The sequence below is a fragment of the Neltuma alba genome, unplaced genomic scaffold (assembly GCF_004799145.2).
Source record: "Neltuma alba isolate B1F8T4 unplaced genomic scaffold, ASM479914v2 tig00005329_pilon, whole genome shotgun sequence".
NCBI classification, from domain to species: Eukaryota; Viridiplantae; Streptophyta; class Magnoliopsida; order Fabales; family Fabaceae; genus Neltuma; species Neltuma alba.
This window is the reverse complement of record NW_021634062.1, coordinates 17,229-40,928: the sequence shown is the minus strand read 5'-3', so window position 1 is coordinate 40,928 and position 23,700 is coordinate 17,229. Positions and strand designations below refer to the sequence as shown.

The 23,700-nt window shown below is 38.6% G+C and overlaps 3 protein-coding genes and 1 pseudogene across 3 annotated transcripts; all 4 read right to left on the bottom strand.

Annotated features, from left to right (window-relative positions):
* Window positions 1-1,389: 1,389 nt before the first annotated feature.
* Window positions 1,390-4,338, bottom strand: LOC114747460 (probable 1-deoxy-D-xylulose-5-phosphate synthase 2, chloroplastic; annotated as a pseudogene).
* Window positions 4,339-9,969: 5,631 nt separating this feature from the next.
* LOC114747458 (zinc finger CCHC-type and RNA-binding motif-containing protein 1-like) lies at window positions 9,970-10,314 on the bottom strand. The gene has a single exon (XM_028935796.1). It carries the CDS (start codon window positions 10,312-10,314, stop codon window positions 9,970-9,972), a length of 345 nt encoding a protein of 114 aa, XP_028791629.1.
* A 15-nt stretch (window positions 10,315-10,329) lies between these two features.
* On the bottom strand, window positions 10,330-11,052 carry LOC114747457 (uncharacterized). The gene has a single exon (XM_028935795.1). It carries the CDS (start codon window positions 11,050-11,052, stop codon window positions 10,330-10,332), a length of 723 nt encoding a protein of 240 aa, XP_028791628.1.
* Window positions 11,053-20,394: 9,342 nt separating this feature from the next.
* Window positions 20,395-23,269, bottom strand: LOC114747461 (probable 1-deoxy-D-xylulose-5-phosphate synthase 2, chloroplastic). Its single transcript, XM_028935798.1, has 8 exons — window positions 23,189-23,269; window positions 22,778-23,093; window positions 22,409-22,680; window positions 21,966-22,239; window positions 21,553-21,860; window positions 21,167-21,448; window positions 20,718-21,002; window positions 20,395-20,619 (listed from the first exon to the last, which is right to left on the bottom strand). Exons 1-8 carry the CDS (start codon window positions 23,207-23,209, stop codon window positions 20,461-20,463), a joined length of 1,917 nt encoding a protein of 638 aa, XP_028791631.1. The 5' UTR covers window positions 23,210-23,269; the 3' UTR covers window positions 20,395-20,460.
* Between the last annotated feature and the right edge of the window lie 431 nt (window positions 23,270-23,700).

Below are 23,700 nucleotides of genomic sequence, written 5' to 3'. Positions count from 1 at the left end.
TGAAAATCTACTTCAGAAGATATTATGCACCTGAATTTAATGAACTTCAAAATTCAGAAGACAATAGAAATTAATTGATCCTAAAATAAGAATATTGTAATCAAATAAAATTATTACAGCAAACCCAAAAACCGATGCAATAAAGTTAGTCAATCTCCACAGTGAAATGGACGAAGGGAAACTCTCAGCGGATAGAATGGAGGTCGAAGAAGAATGAAGAAAAGTTTGAAAACGATAAACCCCTCCCACCAACCACCATTGTTGTCTCTTCCTTTTTCCTTAGCAAGCCCCCTTCAACCTTTGCCTTCTTCTCCAGCAAGCACTTGAAACTTTGAAGCGAGGATTGATTCAAGTGGGGAAGGATTCCGTTAAACCAATTAGAATTGATGAGGCTAGGAAAAATCAATCAGTTGGATATTTAACTGGACAGGCAGGACAGATTCGAGGTTGTTGTGGAGGAGAAAAGAGAGTTTTTTTTTTTTTGGGGTTTGGGGGGGGGGGGAGGAGATCGTAATAGAGAAAGAGAATGGAAGGGGAAATTTGAGTAACCAGAGAATAGAGGAGACATATAGTACTATAGGGCAGTAAAATCGGACCTTAGCTTCAATGAGTATTATGAGCATGCGAGTTAGGAGTGTTGACGGGTGGGATGAGATGTTTTTTGTCCCGTATCCATCCCGAACCGGAGAGGGCAAAATCGGGATGAGATAAACATATCCTTTCTTTTTTTTTTTTGAAAAAAATTTGTTTATTTTTTAATTTCAAATTAAGAATTATTTTAAAAAATAAAAATTAGGAAAAAACCTATAAGAAGAAAAAGATAAAAATTAGAAAATTAGTTAAAAATTGACAAAAGGAAACGGTATTTGTATTCTCAAGAGACAAAATATAAACAAACTTAAAATACTTGTGAAAAAGAACATGATGAAAAGAACATAACCAAAATAATAATTACTAATTTTATTATCATAATATTATTATAGTATTAAAAAATAAATTTATAAAATTTAAAAGGAAGATAATATATCAACACGTCTCGAGACAATTGTGTTTTACTCCAAAATAACTGGGACGAGAACAGGATAGTTCAACACTTCTAACCTAAGTAATGGATATATTGAAAGAGCCAAAATTAGGTTAGGTGCATTTTACCTCAGTGTCGGTCTAATCAGTCAAGTGATGTAATGGAATCTCTAAACTTGAATAGATTTAAACAAACGCTGCAATGTTGTGCCTACTGTTAAAAGGACGCAAACCAACAGTCTTTATAATTTCATTCTTCACATTTATAGTTGGTTCTAATGAAAAGTTAATAGAAAATTAAAATGTAAAATATTTGACAAATTGATCAAAAGTTATAATGGAGCGTTAAAATAGAATGGTTTAAGAAAAAAAAATTATTTCATTTCCATAGTTTACATCCAGTATTTACAAGCTGAAAGGAGACGTATGTTCAAATGTATCACATCTCATCTTATGCTACAGTCTCACATACGAAGATTAAACAGATAACGATTATCAGGTTGAGTATTTGTTAAAGACAAAGCAGTAGCCGCAATATGTTTTGAACTCAATCCTGCTACTTCAATCTGATCTGTCTGAGATCCGTGGTCAATGTATCTGTCTGGTAGTGTCATGGCTCGCCACTGCAACAATTTAACAATCTCCTTTAATCGGAGTTATTGAATGAGAAACGTGAAAAAGAAAAGGAAAAAGGAAGATTGATTTATGGGAGTACCTTGAGATTTCCATCGAGGAGTCCATTCAAGCCTAGGAACTGAGAAACGTGAGAGCCAAATCCTCCGATGGATCCTTCTTCAACAGTGATAAGAACTTCATGCTCTCTAGCTAACTGCTTCATCAGTTCCCGATCCAAAGGCTTGCAGAATCTGGCATCAACCACGGTAGCTGAGATGCCTCGAGCTTCAAGCAACTTTGCTGCCTCCATACAGCTTTGAACCATGGTTCCATATCCACAAGCGCCACCCTGCTTCCTTCCTTCAATACCCTTCCTTTCCCAACCTACATCCATTTCAAGTCTCCATCAGCACTAAATGATTGAGTTATGACTTTCACACATTCATCTTCAAGTCTCTCGGTTATGCTTTACGAGATGTAAAATCTCTTTCACATCTTTATCTCATGCAGCATAAAAATGCTTCGTTTTTTTAAATTAAGATAATCCGTACCTCTAGCGGGGTGCCTTTGTTGTTTGGTGGAAGCAGGGATCCTATGCCATTTCCTCTTGGGTACCTAAAACAGCTAGGGCGGTCATCTATGGCCGCAGCCGTGGCTACCATGTGCATGAGCTCGGTTTCATCTGAAGGAGCCATGACCACCATGTTTGGCAGACAAGCCATGAAAGTCGTGTCAAAGGCTCCACAATGAGTTGGGCCATCAGCACCCACAAGCCCAGCCCTATCTACTGCGAATCTCACTGGAAGCCTCTGAAGGTCCACATCATGTGCCGCCTGCAAATTAAAGTCACAAGTCAACAAAGTGATGACAGGACAAAAATATAAGAATCTGCGGCATCAATCCTATAAAAGTTTAGCATAATTTTGTCACCTGATCAAAACCCCTCTGCAAAAACGAAGAGTAAATTGCACAGAAAGGCTTGAGTCCTTCGGCAGCAAGGCCGGCAGCGAAGGTAACAGCATGCTGCTCTGCGATCCCCACATCGAAACACCTTTCAGGGAATTGCTTTTGGAATAAGTTGAGTCCAGTGCCTCCTCCCATTGCAGCATGGATGGCAACAATTCTGTCATCGGCCTCTGCTTCTGCTATTAGAGAATCTGCGAAGTACTGGGTGTAAGGACGTGTGCTTGTTTTGGACTTCATTTGCTTCCCTGACTTGGGATCAAACTTCACAACACCTGCATACATATAAATATAACAGTACCATGAAGCTTATTGTTTGAATTTGCTGAGACAAAGTTATATGCAGATAAACTTTTAGAGGCTAGGACGCAACACAATACCATGCATCTTGTCTGGTGCTGCTTCCGCAGGAGCATAGCCTTTTCCTTTCTCAGTGATAACATGAATTAGAACAGGTCCTATGTCAGGCGTGCCCTTGATTTTCTTCAGAACATGCACGAGGTCTCCTACATTATGGCCGTCCACTGGACCGATATAATACAGCCCAAGCTCCTCAAACAAGCAAGCGCCTGAACCACCCGCTATTCCTCTCATATACGTATCCAATTTTGCCGCAAACTCGTGTGTTTGGCCTCCGATTTGCTTGGTAACTCCCTGTTATTTTTGTCGGCAAACATTAGTTGTAGAGCATAAATCCTATGAGGACGCTCAAAGGTCGGTCGTCTCCTATCCAAGCACGTGGTAAACAGGGAGGGGCGTGTGATAAAGACTCACAACATGTGTGGATCCCACTGGCTCCCAGGAAAGAAATGTGTGGATATACCTTGGCAGCCTCACGCAGCTGATGGAACTTTCTACTGGTTTGTAGTCTTGTGAGTGCTTTGCTTAGAGCGCCGACCGGAGGGGCTGCACCGTCGACGGTGGCGGTGGGAAGGGATACTTGTTCATTGTCATTCAAGATTATGATCATATTGGTATCAAGGAAACCGGCGTTGTTCATTGCCTCGTAAGCTTGGCCCGCCGTCATTGCGCCGTCACCTATCACTGCAACCACTTGGTTCTCCTTCCCCATCAAGTCCCTCGCAACCGCCATCCCTGAATTACCCCCAAAATATACAGTTTATGATTAATAAGATCACGCAAATGATAGTTATGAGTCTTATTAACGATTATATATGAAAAGTGTTTATACCTAAGGCGGCGGAAATACTAGTAGAACTGTGACCAACTCCAAAGGCATCGTGAACACTCTCTTCCCTCTTGGGGAATCCTGCGAGTCCACCGGTTTGTCGAATGGTATGCATGCTTGATCTTCTTCCAGTCAAAATCTTATGAGCGTACGCCTGATGTCCGACGTCCCAAATGATCTTGTCTTGAGGAGTGCTGAAAACATGGTGGAGAGCGACGGTTAACTCCGCCACGCCGAGGCTTGAGCTCAAATGGCCTCCTGTCTTCGAGACTGTGTGAACAATCTCTTCTCTCAGTTCATCGGCAAGCTCACCGAGCTCCTGATTCCCACCGGATCGATCATGTTCAGTACAGTTCACATATCGCAGAGAAATGAGCTAGAGTGCGATGTGGAATAATTAGTGGCAGAATTGACATTTACCTGAAGGGATAGATTCTTCATGTGAATTGGGTAATTGATGGTGTCCAAGATCGGAGTAGAAGGTTTCTCTCCAGAGAAATTCAGAGGCTTCCTCAACTTGATTGATTCCAAAGGTTTCTCTTCCTCACCAACGGGCCCTCCTCCTGCTGCCATCATCGTCGCTTTCTTCCTCTGAAAATCAAACAGAAACAAAAAATGTTAGCGTCTGACTCCATTAACAACGCGGAAAATTGGCTTGAAATCATTGATCTCATCACATACCCTTTGTGGGTTAGTTGCAGAATAAACTCTGGTTGTTCGGATTGAAAGAGTAGGGGAGGAGGAGGTGTTATCCTGAGAATGGTGTAGGGGAAGAAAACTAGTGCTGATAAGAGAGCAAGCCATTGTTGAGTAGTTGCGATAAAGAGAATGAGCAGAAAGGAGGAAGAAGAAGAAGACCGGAAAGATGGTGCTTGAAGGTGCTGAGCAGAAGGCGGATATCTGTGGAATTTATAGAACTCAATTTTCGGTTTTTTGGCACTATTCATGTTATGACCGTTTGACTGACGTCAGCAGTGAGACTTTGAATTTTCAATATCGAGAACTAAAATATTTAATTACCACACCCTCACCCCCCAAGACAATGCTTAAAGTTACTCTGCAATCTCTATGACATCAGCGTGATACTTATCTAGAGCTGCACATGGGTAGGGTTGAGCTGGACATGGCCCTAGCCAGATACCCTTTTTTTTTTTTTTTGAGTAGAAACTGAAATCTCTTCTTAGAAGATCAACTTACAAATACAAGATCTAACCTCCTAGCTCAACATCCGCTCCAGAAATTCCCGGTAGAGGTTGGTCCAGGAAGCAATAGACATCATCCATATCATGAGAAGTTCTGGCTAAAAAATCAGCTAATCCTATATGTTCCCTGCTAGTGTAACTAAGACTAACCTGCCAGTCTCGATGGAGCAATAATCTAGTATCATCAATCAAATCTTTAAAAGGATAATCGACATTGCATCCTCTCAAGATCAGATTGATTGCCTCTATACAGTCAGATTTAACAATTATTTTCTTGAGATTCTTAGACCAACAAACATTTAAGCCATACAAGATTGCAAACACTTCCGCCAAGGCTGAGGGAACTGAGACAGTCTTGCATTGAAAACCACATAACCAGCTCCCTTCTTTATTTCGGAGGACCCCTCCACACACGCTTCTTCCATCCCGAAGAACTAATCCATCCACCTCCAAGTAAGCACATTCCCCATTGTTAGTATTGACCTCTGGAGGTATCTGTTTGTTGTTGCTGAAGAAGGTACATCTTTCCACTAGTTCCTTGTCCAAACTGGCTCTGAAGAAGCTATCATTAGCAGTAGTCTATAAGATGGCCTGTGATGGATTGAAAAGTTTCTCACATCTTGATACCCAAATGTCCTAGCAGATGTAACCAAATAAATATTTCTATTGAAGCTTCTTAGTGTGCTCTTTTCCAGCTTCTGTTTTAAATTCCACCTGATCCATCTCTCTCCCTACATGTTTATGAAGTCTTCCCACATTGAATCATCTACTACTGATTTCCAACAATCTATAGCATTGATACAATCCCTGATCATATGCATGGCATCTTCCCTGTTGCGACAGTTAAATGGACATGATGGTTCCTCTAGCATCCCTCTGTGCGCTCTCATCTCTGCTGTGTGCACTCGGTTGTGAGCTAGTAACCAGAGGAAGGTTTTAATTTTCTCCGGTCTTGGCCATTGCCATATGAGTCACCACACGCTATCCGCCCGTTCTTGTGTACCTGCAAGGATAAAACGATATGCAAACCTAACAGAAAAAAGACCATCCGTGGATGGTTTCCAGAAAATTTTATCCTCCCCTCTCTGCTCACGGGGTGGGTGAGCACGAGTAATTTGATCAATGATATCATGAGGGAACTAGACATTGAGTTTTCTTCTATCCCAGTCTCCCTATTCCATTAGATAATCCACCACTTTATCATCTCTATTAATAAATGGTTCTCTTCCTGGAATATAATGAATTAGTGGAGCATTTATTTCTGACCAGTTCTCAAACCAAAAGGAGGTATTCCTTCCATTCCCTATCTTCTTAGCCAGCCCCTGTTTAAATTTCATCCAAACGTTGCTGATCGCTTTCTAAGTGAGGGATGAGTTTTGCCGCTTTTCCACCTTCGGTATTATATCTGTCCCGCACCCATATCTTGCTCATAGTACTCTAACCCACAAGGCTTCTTTGTCTTGAATCATTTTCCAGCACAGCTTCATTATGAAAGCTTCATTCTGGGCTTTCAGATTTTTTATTCCCAGTCCCCCTTCATTCTTTTCCTCTGTAATTTGGTCCCAAGCCACCAAATAGAGCTTCTTTTTATTTTCCTTATCTCCCCAGAGAAAACCTCTGCTCATCTTCTCTATTTCGTTCAGCAAGCATTTAGGCAGTGAAATGGTTTGCATATGATAAGAGGGAATTGTACTAATAATTGTTTTGATCAGAGTGGCTCGACCTGGAAGGGTAAGCATTTTCTTTTTACACCCTGAAAGTTTGCCCACTATCTTCTCTAAAACTGGTGCAAAAAGGGCGAAGGAGGCCCTCCTGTGAACAAGGGGAATTCCCAAGTATTTCCCTACATCTCCTGTCAATCCAACTCCTATTATTTGGCTCAGCTGGCTCACTCTGGAATAATGAACATTTCTTGAGAAGCACATTTTCGTCTTAGTTCTATTCATTTTTTGACCCGAAACTGTGCAGAAATTTTCAATACATTCCAGCATTACTTCTACCTATTTAGTGGAGGCTTGCCCGAAGAGGATAAGGTCATCAGCAAAGAATAGGTGTGATATGGGAGGCCCACCTGAGTTTAGGTAGATAGGTGTCCACTCCCCTTCTTCTATAGCATCATGAATAATGTGATTAAGTCTTTCCATGCAAAGTGTGAAGATATAAGGGGATATGGGGTCCCCTTGCCTTATGCCCCTTGATGGGGAAAATTCTTCTGATTCCTCCCCATTCCACATGACTTTGAAGGAAGGGGTGGTAATGCACATCATGATTAACGTACACATCTTTTCCTCTAATCCCACTTTCCTTAAAGTGTCATGGATGAAGTTCCATTCTAGCCGGTCATAAGCTTTTTCAAGGTCCACTTTCACCACCAGCCAGCCTTTCCTACCTTTTTTAGCTTTCATCGCATGGATCACCTCTTGAGCTACGATGATATTGTCACTGCTTTATCTCCCTACTATGAAACTACATTGATGGTTACCCACTACTTTTCCCATAATAGACCTCAGCCTCTTGCTAATAACCTTTGTAATCATCTTGTAACTCACATTACATAGGGATATTGGCCTGAAATCTTTTATGCAGCTTGGAGTCTCCTATTTGGGAATGAGAATCAGATTTGTTTTGTTTAGAAGGTGTATTCTGTGAGGATTAGTGAACATATTCTTGACCATTTGGCAGATGTGATTCCCTAGGATGTTCTAGAATTCCTGGTATAGAAATGCTTGTATACCATCCGGACCTAGAGCTTTAAAGGCACCCATATCAAAAACTGCTGCTTTTATCTCTTCATTATCCACTTCCTTTTCCAACCATCTTTTATCCATATCCGAAATAGGAGGAAAGGATGAAGATGTTTGGAGATTTCTGGCCGTGTCTTCATTGCTGGTGAAGAGGGTTTTATAGAAGGTAAGAGCTATCTGTTTCAGTTGCTGTTGATTAAACACCCACTCTCCATTGGAATCTTGCAGCCCATCAATTCGGTTCTTTCTTCTTCTTGTCAAGGTAGAGGCGTGGAAAAAATTGCTATTTCTGTCTCCCCACTTAAGCCAATTGCACCTTGACTTTTGATACCAAAGAAGTTCTTCTTGAGCTATTACCTTATTGTACTCCTTCCAAAGCTCCTTCTCTGTTTGTATCAGGAATTGGTTGTCCCTTCTACTTCGGGCCCTATCAATCCCCTCTATTCTCCTCATAAGGTTTTTCTTCTTCCTCGGTAAATTCCCTATTTTTCCTTTGTTCCATTCCTCAGCTTGTTTTGTAAAGTTTTCAACATTGTCATTCCAATCCTTATGAGCCCATGAATTTCTGATGATCTCTGAGAAGTCCTCCTCTAAACACCAACCTGCTTGGCATTTGAAAGCTGGTTTTCTTGTTTTCCTAGGCTGTTTATGAGCATTCCTTACCAATAGGGGACGATGATCTGACCCAAACTTGGGTAAATGATACACCTTCGCAAAAGGGAAGATCTGAATCCACCTTTTGTTAGTGAATGCCCAGTCAATTTTCTCCTTCATTCCATTTCTCTCCCAAGTAAAGTGGTCTCCAACAGTGTCCATTTGCAAGAGTTGGGTCTTAAAGATACATTCATTAAACTTTCTCATGGAAGCAACATTGTGGCATTTACTTCCTATTTTATCTTCCATATTTAGATAGGAGTTAAAGTCCCCAATCACTAACCAAGGTCCCTGTATAGATTTGCTCAAGCTCTCTAAATCTTCCTAGAGAAACTTTCGAAGGGCGTGGTTGGGTTCAGCATAAACACTGGTTAGCAATAAAGAGGTGCCATCGTTCTTTCTAGTTACCTTGACGTGGAGGAGTTGAGTAGTAGATTGAACATACTCAATTGTGAGTTCTTCCTCATTCCACAGCATCCAAATTCCTCCTGCATATCCAGTAGCCTCAAGTCGAATCCAATTGTTGAAGCCAAGACGCCTAATCATTGTATCAGCTTTCGTACCACTTACTCTTGTTTCGAAGAGTATAAGAATTTGCACCTCACGACCCCTAACTAAGTCTTTAACTCTAATAGGGAAAGACTTGGAGGTAGCGCCTCTATAATTCCATGCTATTAAATTCATAATAGTGACACGAGGAGAAATGGGATAAGGCGGCCTACTGTCTCGCAGTCCCACCATCTTCCATGATTCCACCTCCACTTTCCTCTCCAACTGCTTCAGAAGTTTCATACCAATAATCATGGTTTTCAGTTGCTTCTTCCTCAAACTCCAACTGTCGAGATATTTGAACTATATCTGGTGGATCTCTAGGTTGAGGCATTAAGTGTTCCTTCAAATTTACATTTAATAGTTCTCGGTGGTCTCTTGAGGAAACAGGTGACATATCATGAAAAGTGGCTGGGAGTGACTGGGGTATGTTTGTTCCTTGCCTAATACTCACATTTGGGCCCTCTCCAGTAATCGACCCAATGATCAACTTATGGGCTCTAGATACTTGCTTTCTTTTAAGGATAGGTGAGATAATCTTGGGCCGTTGGTGATTTCCTCTTTTGACTCCAATGGCCTTTTTCTCTTTCCCACTATTTCTCATTGTTGGTTTGGGCTTCAAAATGTTTTCGTTAGGGTTTTTGGTGGGACCCATCTCCTTTTTTCCTTCCACTATAACCTCTGGTCTTTCCCTTTCTGTCATAAGGTCGTCTGCGTCCTGCATCTACTTAGCCGTCCTGCTACTCTCTCCTTCTTCCATAATGGTATGCTCACTGGCCAGCTTTTTCCCTACATTTTTTAACTTATCATCTATCTTAGAGGCCTTCTCAGTTTTCCTCCTCTATTCTATCATGCCAGGTCTGTTTTTACGTGCTGGTAAGTTGTCTGTTGATTTGACCGTTCCCTCTTGTTCCTTAAGAATGTCAAAATGTGACCCTGGAGCATTGGTAGGCTCTTTCCCTTTTTTGTGAATGCCTATTCCCCCTTTAGCTTGATTGCCCCTGTCTGTTTCACCCTTTTGAGTTTTTGATCATAAAGTGTGTTTTGCTTTCATCCATGTTCCGTACTCTTCCTCTAACGTCACCCCTGGCATGCTAAACAAGGCTTGCTTGTCGTCTTCCTTCAGCTCCGGCATCGACTCCTTGTTTTCCGGCAGGTTTTGTTTTCCTTCTTTAGGCTCTGTTCGTCTCTCCATGTTCAGAGGACAGATTTCCAGCTTGTGACCATATCTTCCACACTTAAAGCAAATTTCTTCTAGCCCCTCATACTCTACTGTGAACATTCTCTTTCGAAGCATAAATCTCGATTGCAACTTCCTGTTCAGATCTATTTCTACACTTACTCTGGCGAACTTCCCTCTTTCCACCGTAGCCATATTCCTCGTGTTACACTACGCTAAGGTGTTCATATCCACTTTCAGCGACTTTCTGATCAGATTACCCCGCTCCCACATGCACTCCTCCGAATACATGTGCATCAGTAATGTAGGGACTCTTACCCAAATAGCAACTTTGTGAACCCTATTGCAGTAGGGGTTGAAGTTAGGACTCCAACGTTGCACTACCAAATAATGCCCTTGAATAAGCCAGGGTCCATCGAATAGCAATCTTCGATTTAGTTCTAGATTATCAGTGCGAAACACAAAATAATTGTTTGGAAGATCAATGAGTTTGAATTTGTTTGTTCTCGGTAGCCATCCTACTCTGTCTTTCATTACCTGCAGGCTTGTTGTCTTGCCTAACACGGTTAGAATTAGAGCATTTTTCCAGGGTCTGCACAGCTCTTTCAGTCTCTCATCGCTGATATTGAGTCTAGGTAGGCTTCCTAAGAGTTCCTTTTCTGCTTCTATCAGTAGAGGGGCTAATTCCTCTTCCTCTCTCAACCATTGTATCATCAGTCCATCAAGGTCTTTGTCTTCACAGTGCTGTGTCTCGCCTCCCATTAGTTTCTCCTTGTAGGATATAGGAGATTTAAAAGTTCCTTTCTCCTCTCGCTGCTTCCTGGTCTCGTTTTGTTCCCCTTCCCTGTCTAAATTCTTGTTTCCTTTCTCTTTCCTCCCTGCAGCGTCTTCACCATCGGGGTCTTGCTCCTCCATGTGGATATCTCCATCCATCTTCTTTATGTTTCTTCCCATCAGGTCATCCTCTTCTTTCAATTTCTTGCCATTTTCCGTGTCACACCTTACTTATATAGTACCTTAGCAGTCATTTAGAATCATTCTAGACCCCTTTGGATGGTCTTAAGCTTAAAAATTTCAATTTGGACGTTAATTTTCGAAAAATTACTGTTTACTGTCCAGTTTTTAGATTACAGGTCCAACTTTGAAAAATCATAACTAATTCTAGAAAAAATCGTATGGAGGTGTTCCAAAATTCTACGGAAAGCTCTTTCAATGCTCTCTAAGGGAAAAATACTCAATTGGACTTATTCTTGCCCAATTCGTACAGTTTATTGGATTAAGATTACTATTTGTTTGGTAAAATCTGGACTCTCCAGATTCTGTGCCTTAACTTTGAAAACTCATATCTCTTTGTATACACATCCAAATGAGGTGATTTACCACTCATTTTGAAGCTTGGGATGTGCACTATAAGTCTGCCAAATCTCGTGATTTAACTCATTCATTTGATAGGTCAAACTGAAGCTCAAAACTAACTGCTTCAGGACCTACGTTTTATCCTTTAATATCTCCTTACTTTAATTCTTTTTATTTCTTTGACATACATAGCATGGGCTTAATCTTTCTCATTCATACTCATATACTTTCATTCATGCCATAAACATCCTAAGCATATACATTGAAGTAATGGCATTCATAACATAATTTACAGCATAGGAGAATTATACATTGAATATTAATATCATTCATTTGCATTAATAATTCTCCACTTCTTCTCCTTGCTTCTCATGCCATTAGTGCCCATCATTGATTGACCTAAATGGTTGGTTAGGAAGGGGGTGAGATTCGGGGGAATCTCAGTAGCAAACAATACCATATTAATCATGCTAAATGGATGCTCATGCACTACACGCAACTTGTTTATTCTCTTGTTAATTAGTGACATACTAGCATGCTCAAAGCTAACTTCTTGATGCATGGCCATGGAGACATAATCTACTCATCATGAATAGCAATCACAGCAGCTAAAACATGTCACAATAACATTCAATAACATGTACACGGCAACACACAAGCATACAACATCAAGCAATGACAATAGGTAAGTTCACTACCTTGCACCTCAAGCCTTCCTCTTACTTTTCCTTTGACTCCCTTGACTTTCCAACCATGTTAGCTTTTGGTCAACATCATCAAACATCCTCTTAGATGTTTCAAGATCCTAAACATAATCACATTGGTCACACAACCCATTAGGACCAAGAGATTACATAAAGTTCAAGACTAGCTTTCTTGAACCTCAACCCTTTCTCTTAGTCTTAGAGTTTTCTTTCTAGCTTTTCTAACATAAATCTCATCATTTCCCATCCTTATGATCCATTTCTTGTCAATTAGGACCACTTTAGATGGCTTTAGATTCAAGAATATCAAATCTGGAAATTTTGGTTCGCGGGTACTGTTCACGCAGAATCTCCAGAATTTTTGATCAACTTTCAAAATTCATAATTAAATCTAGAAAAATCAAAATTGAGTGCTTCCAAGTCTCACTGAAAGATAATTAATTTAAATTTAAAGGAAAAATATTTTCAGGAACGAATTCTACGCAGAACAGTACCAGAATTGTACGGAACTTGACAGTCTCCCAAAAGTTCAACACTGTTTCCAGATTTCAAATCCTAAATTTGAAAAATCACCATAAATCGTACACATATCCAAATGGAGTGTTCTATCCATGGATTTAAAGCTCACAGAGTGTACTTTAAGCATGCAAAATTTCAGAATCAGACATGCACAGTAACTAATTCGAAATAGGTATCAAATCAGATGCTACAGCCACCACATACCTTGATCTTGAAGCTTGAACTTTGTTCCTTCTTCTTGGCCTTCACCCCTACGTTTTTCTCTCTAAATTTTGGCAGAGTTTCCCCTCTTAAACTCATATTGGCTGAAAATATGAAGGGGAAGAGGCTCTATTTATAGCCAAAAAAGTTGGCTTGAATGGACCAAAATGCCCTTGGTGGCTAATAGAAAGGGTAAGGGCAAATTTGGAAGTTCAAGTGGACTTTTGCATCATCATTGCATCATCTTATTACATCATGCTTACCTCAACCTTCTAGAAGATGCCAAGTGTCATGAAAGTGGTGGATGAGATGGGAGATTAGATCCTAACCGTTGGATCAAACTTGTTTCATAAGCTTCCTCCGAATTTACTTGGCCCACGTTTCTCCGGCTTTCTTTATGGCCTTTCGGAACTCAGAAAAATGTTCTATCTACTTTATAAATTCCCTTTAATTCTAGAGAATATCTATGAATTTTCTTAGGCCATAACACTTCCTTTAAACCTTGCATAAAAATTCATTTACCAAAATGCCCTTTTAGCGGCAAAACCGGCTCTTTAATTTCTTAAAGCCACTCTACTGGCCTTTTGGTTGTGGGACTAATTTTATAAATTAGTACAACCTTTCAACCATTTAACCTCATTTTTGTATACATTTTTGAGGTCTCTTGCTATTTTAAATAATTACCTCACATGGTATACTTTTTACTGGTAATAACCTCATAAATTCCGTTGAAGCTACCTCAGGGGTAGTTTCATCTTTTCTCTTCATAGAAGAGCCTTAGAATATTATTTCTAATTTTCTAGGATTTTCTTGAAATTCTCTGCGTACTCTTCCATTTTTACCCCTGTTGGTCATACCTTTCTGAACTTACAATTTAGTCCCTTCTTGGACTTAGCTTCATATAATCCTCTCTTTGAGGCTTCTAGCTTAACCTTTGGCCTGTATCTAGCCTCTTTTCTCTTTTTGGTCCTTCGAGACTTTACTGGAGCCTCTAACCTTAATTATACCCGAGCCCCTGAAAACTTTTACTTTGCAGTGTAGTCCCTGAAACTGCTTTAACTTCCTTTTTCATCTTCGGGACTTCTGCTCACAGGGGTCTAGTAACCTATTTAATTTAGGCTATTTCTGAAACTTCTAGGCCTAAAAGTCTGGATGTTACATTCCGACATCTGAACCTCATCGCTCACCGTCGAGTTCTCGTGCCCACCGCTCTTCTCTCTACTTTTCTCACTCGTCTCTCTGAGCGTTTCCTTTTCAAGTTGAAAACTTATTCAAAGTCCAGATACCCAATTTGAAAGATGGGCAAGCTTTGTTTTGCAACCCGTTGTCTGGCCCTACCTGGTAAAAGCCCTAACTATTTTGGGCTGGGTAAGGGTAGTCTTTTCTGTCAAATTTAATAACAACTTGCCCGTATCATATGTAGAAAAAAGAATTTAATTATCATGTTTTGAGACAAGTGAGAGAGAAAAATACTAATCACGAATAACTCAATCACTCATATATATATTTATATAAGACTTATATAGTCTTGTTCTTCAGCTTTCGATTTCTTATAAGAGGTAAAAAAAATTTAATAATTAAAATATTTAATAATTGATCTAATTTTGTAGTTTATTCATAGAGTTGATGGTTCTTATAGTTATGTGAAAGCACAAGATTTGAAAGGTAGTTTTATTTTATTTTTTGTTTTAAAAAATTGGAGGTAAGAGGAAAAGAAGGAAATTTGACTTGGAGTAATTTAGCATATTTAATCTTATATTTTAATAGTTGGTTCTTTTATATAATTATAATTTTTATGTTCTTTTCATTTTTTTTCTAATTTTAACTAATTTTTTTAGCCAAAATAAAGGGGATACTTGCTTAAAATAATATTACATTATATATAATTATATATTTTTTCGGAGCAGGACAGTATACCTTGCCCATGGCCCTGCCCTACCCATGAATCTGCCCGGCTAAAAAATACCCATTTTTATTGAGCAGCCTTTTGTTGGGCTGGGCATGACACTTTTTTTGTGGACTTGGACAGGTTTATTAGGCATGCGGGTCTCATGAACACCCCTATAGTTATCCATGAGGATCAGCACTGATTGTGACAGGTTACGTAAGAGATAATAATAATAAATTTATAGTAGAGTCATACTCATGCCTCCTTGCCAATGTTGCCGGGCGTGTCCAAAATCATTATTCAAAAATGAGTTTATTTATTATAATAATAGGTGGATAAAAATCACATTTAGAATTTTTAATAACAATAATCAGAAATACTATATATTAAGAGTAATAATATAATAATTTCAATAAGTATTAAATATATATTTTTTCATATATGCCCATATCCAATGAGGATAAGAAAAAAAAATAGAAATTAATATTATGATGTTAGAATTCAGACTAATTATTGAGGATAATATACCCCTCTGATCCTATTTATAAGGTATTTCCAGCATATTTCATACAGAACAAGAAAAATTTTAAAATGCATTAGCTCTTCATTGAAATATAACAAATTTTCAATTTTACCCTTATTTAATATATATATATATATCTTTCAAGAAAAAATAACTATCTAAACCATAATAAATAAAGGACAAAATAGTACATTGACGCTGAAAATTTAATAAAGAGCGTCTTATATATAGGACAAAAAAACCTTCTCTCTCTACCTTATAAATAGGACCAGAGTAGGAAAAATCTCTTAAATGTTATGACAAATTTAATGTGTATGAATTAATTAGTGAGTTCTTTTAATAAAGATAAGAGGAAGTAGTAAGTTTTTTTGGTCAAAAAGAGGAAGTAGTTAGTCGGGTAACTAGGAGATACAGGGTGAGCAAACTAAAGTGTCATAGGTGAGTCGAGTTGATCATTGAGTTATAAAAACTGGGTTACAAGTGAATTAAAAAAATAAAGAACTAAAAAATAAATTTTTTTGAAAATTATAATATAAATCGGTCTCATGACCAAAGTTTTACTCCTTTGATCTTATTTATAGGGCAAAAAGAGAAGATATTTTTTGGTCTTATTTATAGAGCACTGAGAAAATTTTTTTGTATGGATCTACAATTTTATTCTTCATTTATTATTGTGTTGATTTTCTTTACATGAGGTATAATATATATTAAATAGGAATAAAGTTAAAAAATTATTAAATTTTAAATGAAAGTTAATAAAATTTAAAGTTTTTCATCTGTGTAGAACATATTGAAAGTGACTTAAAAAAGAGAGTAAGGAAGTATTTCTTTTTTTCCTGCTCACCTTGAAAATTCCGGCAATTCTTTGAATTTTGGGTTGCTGAAAAGTCAGCATTCACTACCATCTGTCCTGTTTATAAGACCTCTAGTGAGTAAACAAAATCTTATAAATAAGACTGGAGATAGTGTTTCAGTTCCGAATTCGTCAGCGTATGTCTCGAAGGTCAACTTTTGTACTTGGAAGTATCAGGCACAAAGAAGACGATGGATTGGATTTGCCAACCTGACCATAAAAGACATAAACATTTAATATTAAATATACAATTATTTATATTTGAATATGCCTACATAATTATCATATGCATTAACATTCTCACGGTCACAATATATTTAATTATACTTACAATCAGCCTCTCAAATTAAACTTTATGATAACGAGGATATCGTTTAGCTGAATAAAAAAGGGTCACGAATTAAGTTAACGTTATAGAATGCTTTTAATCACCTTCTTAATTAATTAATTTCTTCATCATCTCTGTATGTGAATAAAAAATTTATGGATGATTAAGTGACTGAGTGTAGAAAGAGAAATAATATGAACATACGCAGGAGGAGAATGAATATAGAACGAAGGTGCGTGCGAAGTGAGTACGTGGCAAGTGGGCACTGATCATTTATATGATAAGTGTTGAAATTGGGAAACGTGGAACACGCCTAATGCAAGCCATATTAGACGTACCATATTTTCTCCCAATTTTAAATTTGATATTTATATATTTTTTTCTCTTAATTAAATCTTTAATTTTACTCTATTAACATCACTAACTCTTGAATAGAGACTAATAATAGTAATCGAATAAAGTTACAAGAACTAATGTTACTGAAAAAGTAAAATTAAGTGATTTAATTAAGTGAAAACAAACGCATAGTACCACGTTAAAAATTAAAAGAAAGTATAGGTAGTTCAAATATAGTTTTTCCATAAATTAATAGTTGAAAGAAACGATTGTGGTTTGTGTGGGTGAGAATTAAGATATCCAAACAAAATAATTTGAGAGATCGCAATCCTTCACGTGATAAACAATATTTTGCACATCTTCATCGTGCCACTGGGACCTATCTATCATGTGCGACACACTTGTTAATATCTTCGAAAGTCCGAATGTATTATATAATTTCAGTTCTATATAAATACATAACCACATTACGCACGTACTCCCTCTGATTTTATACATTTACGGAAAATTTCTTTAAAAGATACTTGAATTACGCATATTTCAATTTGGGTTGTTAAACGACCAAATTAGGATTTCATTTAGAAATTTTATCAATTTACGTTAATGCCTTTGAGTTGTTAAAAAAGGGAAATTGAAGACAATTTCAATTTTCTATCGTACATGAGAACTTATTAATTGTGAATTGCAAATAAAAAACTTATGAAGTATGAAATTTAACTTGTTAATTTTTACAGTTGACTTGCGCTTGAGTTTAAAAATGTTTATTGCAAAAGTTTTGTTGCGAATGAGAAGTTGTGACTTGCAAAATTTAACTTATTAATTTCTAAGAATGTCTTGTTCCGCTACTAAGGATGTCTTATGCTTAAGTTACAAGGTGGTTGTTGTGAAATGAAAACTTATGAACTGAGAATGAAAATTTTAAATTGAAAAATTTAACATGTTAATTTGTAAAGTTGTCTTCTACTTAAATTTTATTGCAAAAGTTTTGTTACGAAAGGAAACTGGTAAAATGTGAAAGTTAACGTCCTAATCTTTGGGATGTCTTGTGTCTGGGTCACAAGATGGTTATTGCAAAACACTTAAAAGTCATAATTCTATGCCAAGCTAAACAAATGACCATATAAGAGTATACTTTTTTTAATCTATTTCTCTGAAAATCAAACATGAAAATCTACTTCAGAAGATATTATCTGCCTGAATTTATGAACTTCAAAATTTAGAGGACAACAAAAATGAATCGATCCTACAATAAGAATAACATAATCACAAACTTAATTGTTGGCATCATGGTTGAAGTTGTAATCAAATACAATTATTACAGCAAACCCAAAAAACGATCCAACAAAGCAAATCAATCTCCAAAGTGAAATGGACGAAGGGAAGCTCTCACCGGATGGAATGGAAGTCGAAGAAGAATGAAGGAAAGGTTGAAAAAAAGAGCCCCCTCCCACCAACCACCATTGTTGCCTTCTTCTCCAGCAAGCACTTGAAAATTTGATGGGAGGAGTGATTCAAATGGGGGAGGATTCCGTTAAACCAATTAGAATTGAGGCTAAGAAAAATCAAACAGTTGGAGATTTAATTGGACAGGCCGCAGGACAGACTTGAGGTTATTGTGGGGGAGAAAGGGGGGGGACCCGGGGGGTGGGGATCGTACAGGGAAAGAGAATGGTATAGGCGGTAAAATCGTAACTTAGCTTCAATGAGTATTACGAGTATGTGAGTTAGGAGTGTTGACGGCTGGGATGAGATGTTTTTTGTCTGGACAGGACAAAAAAGGGATGAGATAGGAATGTCCTAATTTTTTTTTAATTTAAAAACTAACTATCACTGCTACAAAAAAAAGTATTCACGACGCTAATTTACGGCGGTTATTAGCAAAAACGTTGTAAAAAATATGACGGTGGCATTTCTGTAATTATAGGCGGACTTTTAAAGGCGGTTATTTTAAAAACCGCCGTAAAAAATACTTTTAACGGCGGTTTTTAAATAACCGCTGTAAAAAAAATACTTTTAACGGCGGTTTTTTAAAAAAACCGCCGTAAAAAGTCGATCAGAATTTTAAAATCCATCACGCGATAGTTTTCACTTTTCAGATTCAGAGCTCATAGTCCCCCATACCACATCCTCACTCGATTTTCTCCTTCCTCTTATATTTGTCGGTTTATCCATTGCCTCTATCATTTCCGTCATGTTCTTCCATCACTATCGCTGTTGCTGTTGCCGTCACTATCGCCTCATCCTCTTCATTCTTATTTGTGAGTTTTTCACCTCCATTCTTTCTGTGGATTTTGCAGTTTTTGTGGTTTGATATGATTATTTTCTTTAGTTAAAAATAAAATGCTTAATCTGAGTTTAAAGAGATCTGATTTTTAGCATATCTGAGTTTTTGATTTTATCCGATCTGAGTCTTTGATTTTACCTTTATTAAATCTTAGTTGCTTCGATCTGGTGGCCGAAGGTGAAGTTAAGTGACGCTATAAAGGCAGGAAAGAATCTATATTTACTCCATCAAAATGCTTTTAACTAGCGAGAGATTTCCTTTGAGGCTTTGTTCTCCCGTTCTCTCCTGATCAGTAAGATGAAACGTGACTTAAAGGAATAAAAATTTTTCACGGCGGTTATTTATATAACCGCCGTGAAAAGTCACATATCACGGCGGTTCTTAAATCGCCATGAAATCCTCTACATTTTACATCGATGGCATACACGTCGGTCTCAAAACCGCCGTAAAAAGCTTATTTTAACCGCCGTTAAATGTATTTTTTGTAGTAGTATATACCGGGGGTATTTAAGACCTCATGATAAACACTTAGGAAAATCCAAAAAAAAAAAAAGAATCACTAAATCAAATTAGGAATTCTTAAAAAAATAAAAATTAGGAAAAAAATTAGTTAGAAATTGGAAAAGAAGAAACCTTATTTGTATTCTCAAGAGACAAAATATAAACAAACTTAAATATTTGTTAAAAAGAACATGATGTAAAGAACATAACCAAAATAATAATCACTATTATTATTACCATAATATTATTATAATAATAAATAAAATAAATTTATAAAAATTAAAAAGTAAGATAATATATCATACGTCCTGTCTTGTCCCATCTCGAGACAATTTTGTCTCGTTTCAAAATAACTGAGAAAAGAACAGGATATTACGGTTCAACATTCTTAACCTGTGTTATGATGGAAAAAAAATAAAAGGAAAAGATTAAAAAAAGAGCAGACAGGAATTTAGGCCTGCTTCTCCCCTCCAATATTGGATGTACTGAAAGAGCCAAAATTAGGTTAGGTACGTTTTACCTTAGGTTCGGTCTAATCAGATAGGTGATGTAATGGTGTCTCTAAACTTGAATAGATTTAAACCAACGCTGCAATGCTGTGCCTACTGTTAAAAGGACGCAAATTGACACTCTTTATAATTTCATTCTTCACCTTTATAGTTAGTTCTAATGAAAAGTTAGTAGAAAATTAAAATGTAAAATGTTTGACAAGTTTATCAAAAGTTATAATGGAGCACTAAGAATGGTTTAAGAAAAAAATTATTTCATTTCTATAGTTGACATCGATTATTTACAAAGCTTAAAGGAGACATATTCAAATGTATCACATCTCATCTTATGCTAAAGTCTCACATACGAAGATTAAACAGATAACGATTATCAGGTTGAGTATTTGTCAAAGACAAAGCAGTAGCTGCAATATGTTTTGAACTCAATCCTGCTACTTCAATCTGATCTGTCTGAGATCCGTGGTCAATGTATCTGTCTGGTAGTGTCATGGCTCGCCACTGCAACAATTTAACAATCTCCTTTAATCTGAGTTATGGAATGAGAATGTGTGAAAAAGAAAAGGAAAAAAAAAAAAAAGATTGATTTATGGGAGTACCTTGAGATTTCCATCGAGGAGTCCATTCAAGCCTAGGAACTGAGAAACGTGAGAGCCAAATCCTCCGATGGATCCTTCTTCAACAGTGATAAGAACTTCATGCTCTCTAGCTAACTGCTTCATCAGTTCCCGATCCAAAGGCTTGCAGAATCTGGCATCAACCACAGTAGTTGAGATGCCTTGAGCTTCAAGTAAATTTGCTGCTTCCATACAGCTTTGAACCTTGGTTCCATACCCCACAAGTGCCACCCTGCTTCCTTCCTTCAGTACCCTTCCTTTCCCAACCTACATCCATTTCAAGTCTCCATCAGCACAAAATGATTGAGTTATGGCTTTCACACATTCACTTTCAAGTCTCTCGGTCATGCTTTACGAGATATAAAATCTCTTTCGCATATTTATCTCACGCAGCATAAAAATGCTTCTTTTTTATTAAAGCTAATCCGTACCTCTAGCGGGGTGCCTTTGTTGTTTGGTGGAAGAAGGGATCCTATGCCATTTCCTCTTGGGTACCTAAAACAGCTAGGGCGGTCATCTATGGCCGCAGCCGTGGCTACCATGTGCATGAGCTCGGTTTCATCTGAAGGGGCCATGACCACCATGTTTGGCAGACAAGCCATGAAACTCGTGTCAAAGGCTCCACAATGAGTTGGGCCATCAGCACCCACAAGCCCAGCCCTATCTACTGCGAATCTCACTGGAAGCCTTTGAAGGTCCACATCATGTGCCACCTGCAAATTAAAGTCACGAGTCAACAAATTGATGACAAGGACAAAATTATAAGAATTTGTGGCGTCAATAGTCCTCTAAAAGCAGTTTAGCATAATTTTGTCACCTGATCAAAACCCCTTTGCAAAAACGAAGAGTAAATTGCACAGAAAGGCTTGAGTCCTTCGGCAGCAAGGCCCGCAGCGAAGGTAACAGCATGCTGCTCTGCGATCCCCACATCGAAACACCTTTCAGGGAATTGCTTTTGGAATAAGTTGAGTCCAGTGCCTCCTCCCATTGCAGCATGGATGGCAACAATTCTGTCATCAGCCTCAGCTTCTGCTATTAGAGAATCCGCGAAGTACTGAGTGTAAGAACGTGTGCTTGTTTTGGACTTCATTTGCTTCCCTGACTTGGGATCAAAATTCACAACACCTGCATTCATATAAATATAACAGTACCATGAAGCTTATTGTTTGAATTTGCTGGGACAAAGTTATATGCAGATCAACTTTTAGAGGCTAGGACGCAACATAATACCATGCATCTTGTCTGGTGCTGCTTCCGCAGGAGCATAGCCTTTTCCTTTCTCAGTGATAACATGAATTAGAACAGGTCCTATGTCGGGCATGCCCTTGATTTTCTTCAGAACATGCACGAGGTCTCCTACGTTATGGCCGTCCACTGGACCGATATAGTACAGCCCAAGCTCCTCAAACAAGCAAGCGCCTGAGCCACCCGCTATTCCTCTCATATACGTATCCAATTTTGCCGCAAACTCGTGTGTTTGGCCTCCGATTTGCTTGGTAATTCCCTGTTATTTTTGTCGGCAAACATTAGTTGTAGAGCATAAATCCTATGAGGACGCTCAAAGGTCGGTCGTCTCCTATCCAAGCACGTGGTAAACAGGGAGGGGAGTGTGATAAAGACTCATAACATGTGTGGATCCCACTGGGTGCCAGAAAATAAATGTGTGGATATACCTTGGCAGCCTCACGCAGTTGATGGAACTTTCTGCTGGTTTGTAGTCTTGTGAGTGCTTTGCTTAGAGCGCCGACCGGAGGGGCGGCACCGTCGAGGGTGGCGGTGGGAAGGGAGACTTGTTCATTGTCATTTAAGATTATGATCATATTGGTATCAAGGAAACCGGCGTTGTTCATTGCCTCATACGCTTGTCCCGCCGTCATTGCGCCGTCACCTATCACTGCAACCACTTGGTTCTCCTTCCCCATCAAGTCCCTCGCAACCGCCATCCCTGAATTACCCCCAAAATATACAGTTTATGATTAATAAGATCATGCAAATGATAGCTATGAGTCTTATTAACGATTATATATAAAAAGTGTTCATACCTAAGGCGGCGGAAATACTAGTAGAACTGTGACCAACTCCAAAGGCATCGTGGACACTCTCTTCCCTCTTGGGGAATCCTGCGAGTCCACCGGTTTGTCGAATGGTATGCATGCTTGATCTTCTTCCAGTCAAAATCTTATGAGCGTACGCCTGATGTCCGACGTCCCAAATGATCTTGTCTTGAGGAGTGCTGAAAACATGGTGGAGAGCGACGGTTAACTCCGCCACGCCGAGGCTTGAGCTCAAATGGCCTCCCGTCTTCGAGACCGTGTGAACAATCTCTTCTCTCAGTTCATCGGCAAGCTCACCGAGCTCCTGATTCCCAGCAGATCGATCATGTTCAGTACAGCCCACATGTTGCAGAAGAATGAGAGTGATCTGGAATAGTTAAAGGCAAGAAGGACCTGTACCTGAAGCGATAGATTCTTCATGTGAATTGGGTAATTGATGGTGTCCAAGATGGGAGTAGAAGGTTTCTCTCCTGAAAAATTCAGAGGCTTCCTCAACTTGATTGATTCCAAGGGCTTCTCCTCACCAACGGTGCCTCCTCCCGCAGCCACCGTCATCACCCTCTTCGTCTGAAAATCAAACAGAAACAAAAAAAATGTAAGCGTCTGAGACTCCATTAACAAGGCGAAAAGTTGGTTTGAAATTACTGATGTCATCATAATCATACCCTTTGGGGGTTAGTCGCAGAAACTTTGGTTGTTCGGAGTGAAAGAGTAGAGGAGGAGGAGGTGTTGCCCTGAGAATGGTATAAGGGAAGGAAACTAGTGCTGACAAGGGAGGAAGCCATTGTTGAGTGGTTGAGAGAAAGAGAATGAGCAGAAAGCTTGTGTTATGCTATGCTTTGAGGAGGAAGAAGAAGACTGGAAAGATGGTGCTTAAGGTTGAACTGAAGGTCTGAACAGAAGAAGTCGAG